The sequence below is a fragment of the Pristiophorus japonicus genome, chromosome 12 (assembly GCF_044704955.1).
Source record: "Pristiophorus japonicus isolate sPriJap1 chromosome 12, sPriJap1.hap1, whole genome shotgun sequence".
Classification (NCBI taxonomy): Eukaryota; Metazoa; Chordata; class Chondrichthyes; family Pristiophoridae; genus Pristiophorus; species Pristiophorus japonicus.
This window is the reverse complement of record NC_091988.1, coordinates 190,008,748-190,021,161: the sequence shown is the minus strand read 5'-3', so window position 1 is coordinate 190,021,161 and position 12,414 is coordinate 190,008,748. Positions and strand designations below refer to the sequence as shown.

At 47.9% G+C, this 12,414-nt stretch overlaps 1 protein-coding gene across 5 annotated transcripts in view; it reads right to left on the bottom strand.

Moving 5' to 3' along the window:
• Positions 1 to 4,192: 4,192 nt before the first annotated feature.
• LOC139277617 (protein phosphatase 1 regulatory inhibitor subunit 16B-like) overlaps positions 4,193 to 12,414 on the bottom strand; it is a 172,179-nt gene continuing 163,957 nt past the window's right edge. For all 5 annotated transcript variants that reach the window (XM_070896324.1, XM_070896323.1, XM_070896325.1 and 2 more), the window contains one exon: positions 4,193 to 10,433. In XM_070896324.1, coding sequence (XP_070752425.1) covers positions 9,927 to 10,433 — 507 coding nt within the window. In that variant the 3' untranslated portion in view covers positions 4,193 to 9,926. The remainder of the gene's footprint in view (positions 10,434 to 12,414) is intronic.

Sequence of the window (12,414 nt, the reverse complement as noted above, 5' to 3'; positions counted from 1 at the left end):
CGTTACTTTGCAAAGCTAGTGTTGCCAACTCTCCAGGATTGTCCGGGAGTCTCCAGGACACTGCCGCCAGCAACACCCTGGGAGCAAAACCATCATCGGGGCATAAAACTAAATTGTGTGTTTTATCCATGTTCTCTCCGTACTTAGGTTTATTTGTTATAACAAAAGTAATGGAGATGGGGGATTGAGAGGGGGAGGGGGAGGGGGGGGCGGTTGACGAACAGATAAGATGAATCCAATTGGCTAACAGTTTAACGCTTTCCAATTGGCCGTTGGAAGGCTGAGCGCCCGGAGAATGGACCAACGGTGGGAGAGTAGGGTGGGATGAGGGAGAGTTGGGCGGGGGAGAGTAAGGTGCGGTGGGGTGGTTGGAGGTCATGTGATGAAACCGCCAGGAATAAACCCAACAAAATAGGCAACCTGACATCTCAATCATATACATATAGAAAAAATGAAAGATTTGCATTTATATAGTGCCTGTCATGACCACCGGGCGTCCCAAAACGATTTACAGCCAATGATGTACTTTTGGTGTGTCGTCACTGTTATAATATGGGAAACGCGGCCGCCAATTTGCGTACAGCAAGCTCCCACAAACAGCAATGTGATAATGAGCAGTAATCTGTTTTTGTTATGTTGATTGAGAGATAAAAATCGGCCAGGACACCTGCGATAACTCCCCTGCTCTTCGAAATAGTGTCATGGGATCTTTTACGTCCACCTGAGAGAGCAGTTTAACATTTCATCTGACAGCACCTCCGACAGTGCGGCACTCACTCAGCACTGCACTTGAGTGTCAGCCTAACTTTTGCACATGTCCCTAGAGTGGGACGTGAACCCACAACCTTGTGACTCAGAGGCGAGTGTGCTACCCACTGAGCCACAGCTGACACTAAATTAGTGCACTTTGCTTCGTTAAATTGACCAGAAATTAATGCAATGAGTCTGATGTTTGACCAATGGGCTATCAGTACAAGAAAGGATTAGTGATGCATCGTTTCCCCCCCTTCTTAGGCTGCACACTAATCCCGATTAAGGCCGACTGCCAGCACTCAATCTTCTGCCAGTGATTCTCCTTACTGGCTGCAAGACTAGCTCAAGAAATCTGTGGCACCCCTTGCATGAGTTGCTGTGTGGACCCCCTCCCCTAGATTTGAGCTTTGGCTGCTGCATTTCCCACATTACAACAGTGACTACCTCCAAATGTACTTCATTGGCTGTAAAGCGCTTTGAGATGTCCAGTCGTTGTGAAAGGTGCTATATGAATGCAAGTCTTTTCTTTTTCTTTCTCCCCTAGATTGTGGCTGTCAAGCACCGAAAAGTGGCCTGTTATTCTAGGTGAAGAGAAGGTTGAATTTATGGATCAGAATCTGGACTGAAATAACAACATTTGAGCTGCTGTGCATAGTTTTAAGATTGCCTTTGCACTTTTTAATTTGCACTATGGGTAGGTGGAGGTTTTTAATCACCAGTCTCAGTGATGATGTGTCTCCTTGGCCAACCCCCTCCACCCCCAGGATTGAAAAATGTGTACATAAAATGGTGCACAGAGGTGTTGTTATTTATTAACAGGGGAGTTAAATCAAACTGTGCTTTATATCTGTTTTTAGTTGAAATGTAAATCAAGTGTCCCCTTATTAACGGGGGGCACTAAAACCGACAAAGTAACAAATTAACTTTTTACCACAAACTTAAATCAACTTAAAATTTGGTTGCCAGGGATGATGATGCACTCCAGTCGCTCCGGTGCTCACCTCTCGCGGAAGGCCGCGAGCATATTGGTGGACACCGCGTGCTCCATCTCTCGGGACACCCTGGCTTGGATGAGCAGTGCTTTACAACCAGGCCAAAAATAAACAGAGATGAGTTGAATTGTTTTAGCACCTTCTGCCAATGTCCCATCCATAAATACATTCCCAGAGAGGTTGTTGGTTCGTGTTTCGATGGTGGAAACCTGTGTCATTTTTAACACTTGGTCGATGTGATCTCCTGGACTGATGGGAGTCAGAGAAGTATCTTCCAGAGTATTTTTTCCCTTATTAGCCCTGGTGCGGCACGGCAGCCCCTTGGGGAACGTTGGTCTGTCTGAGGAGGTGGGGCCAAAGAGCCAGAACCTGGCTCTTTCTGTCAACTTTCAGTAGTCCTCTTGTCAGCTGGTCTTTTACTGCCCCTCATTGTCATATGTGTATAGGTTGTTCAGGATTTTCCCTTCTGTCAGCGCCCATCTGTATAGGGCCAGATATTTGTACCTGCAGATACAGATACCTACTTACTGATGACAATGATGCTCCAAAGATGAGATGAGGCAAATTACCTTCCATGCCCATCCTTCTTTACAACAGTGACTACAGTTCAAAAAGTACTTAATTGGTTGTAAAGCACGTTGAGACGTTCTGAGACATGAGAGCGGCTTTATAAATGCAGGTCTATCTTTCCTTATATCTTCTTTGTTAGGTACAGTAGCGTGGTGGTTGTACTGGATTGAGCACTCAAGAATTTGTGGGCTAGCACTGGAAAAGACAGGACCAGAAAAGCTGCTGGTTGTCATAAAATTACAAATGGACAACTGATGCTCTTCAGGGAAGGGAACCTAGTTTTTGGATGACACATGCCTGCAAGTCCACACTATGGTTGACTCTTTGGGGCGGAGGGCGATTTCACCCCCTAACGGGGCAGATAATTTGAATTAAATGATTATTCCCTGCCCGAAATCTTGGAGCAGATAATAGAGGGATTTTGCCCTCATTTAGTGCACAATTTCGTCGGGGCAGTGTTTCGGGTGGAGGTGGTTCGGGAGCGGACGGGTCGGGAACGGACACGCCGCGTCGCGCTGACGTGTAGCAACGTTCCTCCCCTTCAGTTAAAAGGGAGACCGCTGTGAGCTCTGCAGCCACTTTAATGGTGCCCTCTGTGTCACCAGGGAGGGCTTCGGCCGGGCCAGCGATCCGGCACCCGAGAGGGTGGTTCCAGGCTGCTTGTTGGTGGCCCGGCCAAACCCATGGCCACCATTGTCGGGCCGACTTCAGAGTCGGACAACAATTAGAATAAAATAGCGGCCGCGGTGGAGGGCCCTCCCCTTTAAGGGCGGACATGCCGCCCAGCCATTGGCAGCCTCCCACCGGGGAAAGCTGTCGGGGGCACCAACCGGCGGCTGCTCTGCTCCCGCGGGGCAATTTCCCTCGCCGGGCGGTATGGGGTTGGCACCTGCCCGACGGGGCGGAAACCAGTTTCTGCCACTCCCAGCTCGGGCAATTTCCAATGGGCCAGACCATCCGCCTGCCCCGGTCGGAAAGGCCTTACCCAATGGACCCTGAGGGGGGATGCAATTTCGGCCCCTTGATGTCTTCTGAAGTGACCTAAGCAAGCTGTTCAGTATTGCAAACAACCTTTACTCAAGAAAAAGGCTGACTACCACCTTCTGGGGAGCAAGGAAAAAAATGCAGCTTTGCTGAGAACCCCAAAAAATTTATTTTGTTTTGCCCACACAGACCGCTGGGGTGGCTGCCACCTGGTGATTTGGTTGGAGGTGCGGATCCCCTGGGAGGTCAGGTGCACCAACATCAGTGTCCTTGTCCAGGCTAACTTCCCCAGTATTGAGGCACTGACCACACTCGGTCAGCTTCGCTGGGCAGGCCACATAGTTCGCTTGCCAGATATGAGACTCCCTAAGCAAATGCTTTATGCGGAGCTCCATCTTGGTAAACGAGCCAAAGGTGGGCAGCAGGAGCGTTACAAGGACACCCTCAAAGCCTCCCTGGTAAAGTGCGACATCACCACTGATACCTGGGAGACCCTGGCCGAAGACCGCCCGAGGTGGAGAAAGTGCATCCGGGAGGGCGTTGAGTTCTTCGAGTCTCAACGCAAAGAGCGTGAAAAGGTCAAGCACAGACAGCGGAAGGAGCGCACGACAAACCAGCCCCACCCACCCCCACCCTCCCTCGACGAATGTCTGGGACAGGGTCTGTGGCTCTCGTATTGGACTGTTCAGCCATCAGATAACTCATTTTAGGAGTGGAAGCAAGTCTTCCTTGATTCCGAGGGACTGCCTATGATGATGAAACCATGCTGATGGAGGCAAGGATTAGCCACATTTATTACACAAGATAGTGATATAGTTTAACTCCGGTTTATGGGTTGTGCATGGGTTGACAAAAAAAAACACAACAAGTGAAACAGAACCTAAATGTGTGCCATTTAGACCAACTGATCCTTTTTAATAGTGGGAAAAAAATTAAACACAGACACGTATAAAAATATGAGCAACATTCAAAAACATCAATATATATAGATATATATATGTTACAGCTTTTATTTCCAGATGAAGTCTGGGCAGCTTAATATGATGTACAGTATTAATACAGTTAGTACAAAGTGTAAGTCTTGCTCCAGTGCATAAAATAGCACATGCAACAACCAAGGTCTAACAAAGCAGAGAATTGAAAAACAAGATGAAAACACAACGTGTACATGTGTAGCTGACTCCCAAAACCTATGACGTTGACCCATTTAAAAAAAAATTGTCTCATGCTGCTCATGGTAAAATACTGATGTATTGGCCATTAAAGGTCTATTTGTGCCCCCGTGCGCTGGAGTTTGCAGTAGTCCCTCTTCCCCGTTTACAGCCTGTGAATATTCAAATCGCCAAATCGCACTTCTGGCACCGACTTCTATCACAAAATACCTGAATGCCAGCCTCAAGTATGCATTGTTCCAGCAGCTCAATTTTTAATTCAGGCGTGAGTGAGTGCTGGAAGGCCCTTCAACCCTGTGGGGGCCATCAAAGTGAGCCTGATCCTGTTCTTATCCGAAGTACTGTACACACATGCACGTTTGTCCGTAGGTCAACCAGAGAAAAGGGCTCGCTTGGACGGCCTGACATGGTTGAGTAGTCTGCCAACACTCATGTACGTCTGAATGAAGAATGATCAGGAGCAGGATCCCTGTCTGATTTATTTATTTTTTGCCTGGGGCATAGAGGTCTCAGTTGATGTTCCGACTGCTGTCTTGCTAACCTTTCTGATTTGTGTGGTTCAGTAACACACCAAGCGGTTACATGTACCCACTGAGGCATGGAGGTACTGGTCCAAGTGAGCCTTAAATAACAACTGCTGTACTGTGAATGCCCCCAATACAAGACTCGCTCTTCAAAGCACCTCAACAATTTCTAGCCAACTTTTCAATGGCATCGTTGGGCCACATGACCCAACCACCCCAAACTCCCCTTCATCTGGAGATATTCAGTTTGGGAATCACTGTTTACAAGCAACAGCATATTTAAAGTTACACAACTGTTTGTTTTTTGCTGCCTCTATTTCCATCTTGAAGATCTTGACTTTTTGCTGAAGTACGGTTCCACATACCTCGTCCATGTACCTCGACTGGACCCCTACAGCAGTCAGTGTTAGCTGAACCAGTTCCTGTCCTCACCCAATATCCAATCTTCGTCATACATGCACGCTTTCCAAAAGGATTTGGGGTACGGGGGGGGGGGGGGTGAGGGGTGTCACAGCTACCAATCAACTGTGAGAACCTTGCCTGATTCTCTCCTCGCTCACCTAGGGGCACCGAGCACCAAGGGCAGCTTGGCATGCCCTCGCCCTGCATCGTCTGAGAGACTGCGGATTGAACTTGGGCCTTTTTGTTCTTTGTTATTAAATGCCACGTTTAATATTTAATATGGTGGGAGTAATGCCACAATAGACTGATCGTGGAAATCTTGAGTTCAAGAGGTGCACATTGTTTAAGCAACGATTCATTCCTGACGTGCAATGCCCTCAACGGCACAGACCTATATATAGATTTGAACAAAGAGTGCTGATGGCCTACATATTCTCCTGCATCGCCAGCTGGATTTTTCATCCAGTTTCAAAGATAAAGTGTGCTACCTTTGCCAGTCTGTTGGAAATGAAAAGCAGGTAAACCAGATACTTTTCAATGTGATAATTGAAATCATATGAATAGAAATGTCAGATTTTCAGGTCATTAAAAAACAACAGCTCAATGCAGTGCTGAGAGTCCTGCACTGGTCTGTGTCACACTCAGGAAGTCCGAGGGTGGGAGGGGGGGGTTCTTTTCAAAATGTTTTCTTTTTGCTCTTCTACTAGTAAGGTATTCTCCCATTTTCATTCTGCCTGACCTTGGCACCTCTGATGATGATAAAGCAGTGGATGGTTGGCCTGTTTCCCGCCAATATCCCCTGTAACTGGCCAGGAAACACTGAGGGTGACCTCTCCACTCTGATTTCCCCCATCCCCAGCCCTTGGCTCCATCGCCTCCTCCATTCGCCATCTCCTCACTCGATCGGGATCTGATTGATTGCTGAGAGGAGTGGGGATTGAAATAAAGTTCCAACTGAAGATTGGTGTTGTCACAATTAGCCCCATCCCCAATGTTGTATCTAACAAAACACTCTATACAGAACCAAATTAAGAATTCTAGAAAAAAACCCTGGGTTCAAGAAAGTTCAGGGTTCCTCTGCACCCTTCACACAACCAACAACCCCCCCCACCACGATCCAGTAACACCTATCCCAAAGGAGAAGGCTGGGCTGCTGCTCTCCAGTGCTGTGACTCACAGGCGTTGACGTGGGTGGCTTCTTGATCCACTTGAATCGGGGTCAGGGAGACTGAGCTCCTCAGGTTATAATAGGCGGGCTACCTGTTGAACCACAGCTCATCACCCCTGGCGGGGCCCCCATATTCGGTGGAGGCCCCTAGTACATGGGTTTTGTAGGCCCATGTGTCAATGAGCCCCTAACTCTAGAGAACAGCAACCAACTGTTTAGCGTCACATCGAGCACTCACTTAGCCTGAGCCACAGCTACCCATACTGTCAGAATCTGCAACATCCTAATTGTCTAATGAAGGGCTTCAGAGGCACTTCTGTCAGGAGTCAGCGAGTGGCAAGCCAACAAATCCTCATAGACAGTCTGCTTGGCAGCCACCACCATGGCAGCAATTCAGCACTGTTATATGAGTGAAGAGTTTAAAGCACGGCAATCTGTTTAAAAAAAGCTCCCATTAGATCTCACTGTTACCACCACACACTGCTGTTGAAAATAACACTGCAGACTTGTAGTCTACTCAGGCGCATTGATTACAGCTTCCGTTGTCTCGAGTTGTTACCCAAAATGGCAATAATGGGCCTTTGAGTCGGAAATGCTGCTCCCTCCAATGGTTCAGTGAGTGTAGCCAGTGAGTTGAAAAGAAAAAAAATAGAAAAATAGATTTTAAAAAGTTGAAAAAGAGAGAAAGGAAGAAAGAGGAAGGGATTAAGAAAGAAAGAGACAGAGAGAGAAAGAAAGAAAGAAAGAAAGGAGAGAAAGAAAGAGTGAGAGAAAAAAGAAAGAAAGAGAGAGAGAGAGAAAGAAAGAGAGAGCTTTGCAACCAGTGTAGTCACTAATGTAAGACATATAGTTACTGAACTATACTGAGTCAGGAAGATTCCAGGTTTAATCCCAACTTGTGTTAAGTTAGCTGATTTCAATTAAGTGAGAGTATTGCGGTGCTTCAACTGAACTCTCGCCATAGGGATGGGGGAGTGGGGTCAGAGAATCCGACAGGGTTTCCACTTCTAAGCCAGCGATCCGTGCTGCATAATCCATGTGTGTAACAATGTTGTGCGAGGGCCTGCTGTGATGCCTCCCATGGCCAGATAAGCCTGCAGGCACACACTGAACTGACAGAGATAGTGTATGAAGTATGGGCATTTGAGTAGGATACGGGGGGGGGGCTGTCAAGCCCAGTGGAACCACACTCCCAGCGACAGGCCTCAACGTTTCCTGCTGTTGATCAGGGAGAAATCAAACTAAAACCAGCTCACTGTGAAAAAGAAATTTGTATAAATAAAGGGCTTTTTCATAGACAATTCCGAGGGCCGGACCTCATTTTCCCTCCCTTTCGGCTACACGGTTCATCAACCCAGGTTCTATTAACCCCTTCAACACTGCAGGACATTAGCAGCTTTCCGAGTACACTTTTCTTTTTTTCCATATACTGTGGACCTAAACTCACTGGAGTAACTTTAACTTTTGGCGGGGGCCCAAAATCAGGGGTTGGGAATCGTCTGCCCGTTCTTCACCCTTCCCAATTATTCTTTCCATTCAATGGTGCAGTGCAGGGAATGTAGTCGCTAAGTTATGCACGCCAGGATGGTTCCAGGTTTGATCCCAGTTTGTGTTAAGTTTCTGCCATCCCCACACTCCCCCACCCCGGCAAAAGTTAAAATGATCCCGATTCTCCATTAAATTCACACCCGCCGACACTTGCTCTGCAAGCTGACACTCGCTAAATGGCAACTTGGAGCAGGGTGTTGGAAGGGGCTGGAACCTGAGGATCTGTACTCATGCATGAGCCAGTGAGCTCAGGGGAGGGGAGGGAGGGGAGGAAATTGTTGGAGAAGAACCCTCAAGAATCAGAGGAAGAAACATTCTTGGCTCATTGTGAATTGAAGGCCGCGACCAGTAAAAGGGGGAACGTCTCCATTCTGGGAGAGCACACGATGTTCCTGGAAAAAATGGACAGAGAAAACTTACGTTTTATATAGCACCTGTCGCATCCTCAGAACATACCAAAGTGCTTTACAGCTGCTGAATGACTGCACTGTTGCTTTGTTGGCAAACGCAGCAGCCAATGTGCACCCAGCGCGGTCCTACAAGCAGCAATGAGATAACTGACCAGCTAATCTGTTTTGGTGGTACTGGCTGAGGGTTAAAGTAAGGGCTGAGGTTTAAGTGTTAGTCAGGACACCAGAAGATGTGTCGGCCTAGGTTTTGAGCTTTGAGTGTTGGAGTTTTAACCCAGTGAAGTGTTGGCCTTTTGGCCATTCCGAAAGATCACACGATATTCACTTCCTACAGCTGCCAATCTGCATGATGCTACAATTCAGATTCTTGTTCAAATTTACACAGAATGCTATCCCTCCTAACCCCACGGAGCTTGAGGGGGGTGGGGGGGGGGGAAAGTGGGTGAATTTGGAAGGACGGGGCCTCCAAGAGAAATCTGTTTGAAGAAAAGCCTGGCTCTCGTACAGCTCCTTGCCAGAGCACAGAAGTGCCCTCAGTTTCTGTAGAGATAAATGTCCACTTGGGGAATGCTTTGCAGAATAGGAAGAATGGCTTCAGTGAAGCAGGGGACTGAGGCTGGCTACTGCATTAAGGCAAGGCAGGTGTCTGTTGGAAGCACTCGATATCTCACAGTTACAGATGGGAAAGTGTTCCCATTCCTCCTCCTCCTCTACCCAACACAATCACCCGAACCCTCCCTTCTGTGAGGGGAAAGTAACACTGCACTTAAAACCACAACTACCACAATGAACCATTTGTCCCTATCAATTCCAGGAGAGAGTGCTGTAGTCCTTTGAGGACAGGAGTAGCATCGATGCTTTGGAAATCTTAAATAGGATAAGCTCACAATGTTCGTTCACTCCAAAAGACACAGCGATATTAAATCAGCTGCTGCGCATATTGCTCAGATTCTACTTTCAAATAAACCGTATAAAATTGAGAGTTATTTTGCTAAATTGGTCTGAGAAGGTGAATGGGCACTTGATTAAATACAATTGGATGACCCTTACATTAAATCCTGCAGCATGAAAGAATAAAAGAGACACACAGTCCCTTTAACCTTTACCTAGAAGAATCAAGAACTCTGTACAGTAACACAGTGGGTGACCCTTACCCTGCTGGGAGGTTAGGAACTCCAGACAATTAAATAGTCGTTCACTCTTACCTTGCAGAATAAAGAACTCCATAAAGTTACACAGTGAATGCAATGGCCAATTAATTAAAATAGTGCTTAAATTAACATCCTCACGTCAGTACTTCAATGTAGCAGCTACCAACATGAATGCAGTCATCCTGGCTGCCATCTCCAGCACAACAGCACAACGTAACAGAATGCTTTGCTCTTCCAGCCTCTTCGCTTTCCTCACACAATCCTACAGCAGCCCTGTCCCTTTGTCCCCGGCTCCTCCAACGGCGCCTTAAGTCTCAACAGCGGAGGGTCCCCACTGAACTGAGAGTGGTAGAGCGAGTTCCCATTGGAACTGGCCACCGACGTCCTCGAGCCCACCGGTGAGCTCTTTGGCTGGGGCTGGCCACTTTCCGAGATACTTCCCAGCCCGTTGGCTGGAGACGCCTCCTGGGACATCTGCTTCTTCAGCTTGGCGGCCGCCCGCTGCCGCTTCAGCTCCGACAGCGTCTGGCAGGTCCCGTCTCTGCCGAGCTGCGGCGACGGAGCGGGTTCGCGGTCGTCGAGGATTACCTGGCCGTTCGCTCTCTCCGTTGTGCTGCTTGTTCTCGAGGGATCAGTGTTGGAAGAAGACTGCTGGGAAGCTGGAGTTGAGACCGGAGGACTCTTCTCACCAGTGTCTGCCGACCTTTCCGTGGATTCGACTTGTTCTGTCACACTCTTTTGGGAGATGGATGACAAATTCTGCATTTAAAACAGGAAAGGAAATTACTGCTTTTTATTACCTACAAAAATTAGAGCTAAAAAAAAAAAAATGATTTTCACACCTTTATCACTGATGGAGACGGGGGGAGTTTTTTTTTACACAGCGAGTTGTTGTGATCTGGAATTCACTGACTGAAAGGGTGGTGAAAGCAGATTCAATAGTAATTTTCAAAAGGGAATTGAATATCATTATCATAGGCAGTCCCTCGAAACGAGGATGACGCCAAAAAAGGATAAGTTCACAGGTGTTCCAATGAAGGACCTGATATTCCAGATCCCAAACTACATGTTGAAGGGTGGAAGAGGCCTGTGCGTGAATTTTTTAACGTGTGGTGGCCGTTGCACACCAGCCACCACAGGGGCTTGACAGAGCTAGGTCTTGGTCCAGAGGCAAGGGTTAACCAGGACGACTGGAGACCAGCTCTGCTGCACGGACCTAGTGCGCACACACATCGCAGTGTGGGCTGGGCCTGTGCTGCCCCTGGGCCCATGGCCCCCGAACTCACGCCTCCCCTGGGCCCCGATCACATCCCTCCACAGTTTCTCGCCGCTCCTGCTGTATCTGCCCACGCTCCAATCACCGACCTGGACCTTGATGACGTCACTCTTCGCTGCTGTCGCAGCTCGTGCAGACTAGAAAGGGAAACAATTGCAGGGCTATTGGGGAACGAGCAGGGGAGTGGGACTAATTGGATCGCTCTTTCAAAGAGCCTCCACGGACACGATGAACCAAAAGGCCTCCTTCTGTGCTGTATCATTTATATCTGCCTCCTCTTAAGGAGCTGACTATTCTTCATGTGTGAGTCTTTGTGGTTATTATCTACGAGCTATTTATCTGTTCAGGGGATGGAGGCAGCGCAGCCTAACCCCCATCCAGTAGGTGGCAGTGCAGGAGCACGGACCCAGAGTGATGTTTTTTGCCTCTTAGTCCGGGGGCACTGTACTATTGGTTAACCCTTGCCACTGGACCAAGACCTAGCTCTGTCAAGCCCGTGTGGTGGCTAGTGTGTAAGGGTGGACCTGGAATATTAGGTCCTTCATTTGTGAACTCAACCTTTTTTGGCGTGGAAGCAAGTCATCCTTGTTTCGAGGGACTGCCTATGATGATGATAATGACTACTATTCCTAACTTGCTTGGGATCAGCTTCTCAGCAGTCTGGAGATCAAAGCTCGGACATTTCTCTGTCTGGAGAGCCCAGCACCACACTGGACACGGAGTTGTTTGGGGGAGCGCATTACTGATTTTTGTTTGTCACCTTGCACTGTAAGTCAGCTGGTTGATTCAGATGCCAGTCAGCAGACTGGGATTGTGCACAACAAGTCTGTAGTGTCTCCTCAGAGGGCACAGTCAGAGGAAAGCAAGAAGCTAACAGTCATGGTCCGTCACATGACTGGAGGGGAAACGCCTATTGAAAAGGTGCCCCCTAGAATGTTTTCATTTAAAAGGACATTTCTTTGCCGTACTTCCACATGGTACGGGGAGAAGTTGCACTTGTAGTCGTGCTGCGGAAATCTCTTGCCGATCTAATATTTCCTTTCTGCGGAGCCCCTCTGCTGTGGTCGCTGGCCAGTTCCATTAGACAACGGTTCCACTGATTTAATGAGCATTGCCATCTTTTTCAGATCGAGACAGCATTCCAAACACATCAGAGGTTTCGAGAACCTCCACCCCCATCCCTACTCCATTCAGTAGGGGAACAGTACTTTGGTGCAGAGAGACCCAGTGATAGACGGAAATAAACAAAAGACAGACTAAAGAGTGGGGGAACAACGGTGTGGATTTTGTTTTGTAGTGGGACAGGTCAGGATTCAGGTGGCCCCCTATGAAATTCACACCCAAGTGCAGAGTAATCGAGGTGTTATATGTTCCATTAGAGTTTGTATTGTGGATAGTGATGCGATTATTGAACTTCAGCATTAACTGTGCTTCTTCGTTGTAATTCCAACGCACTCCTGGCTG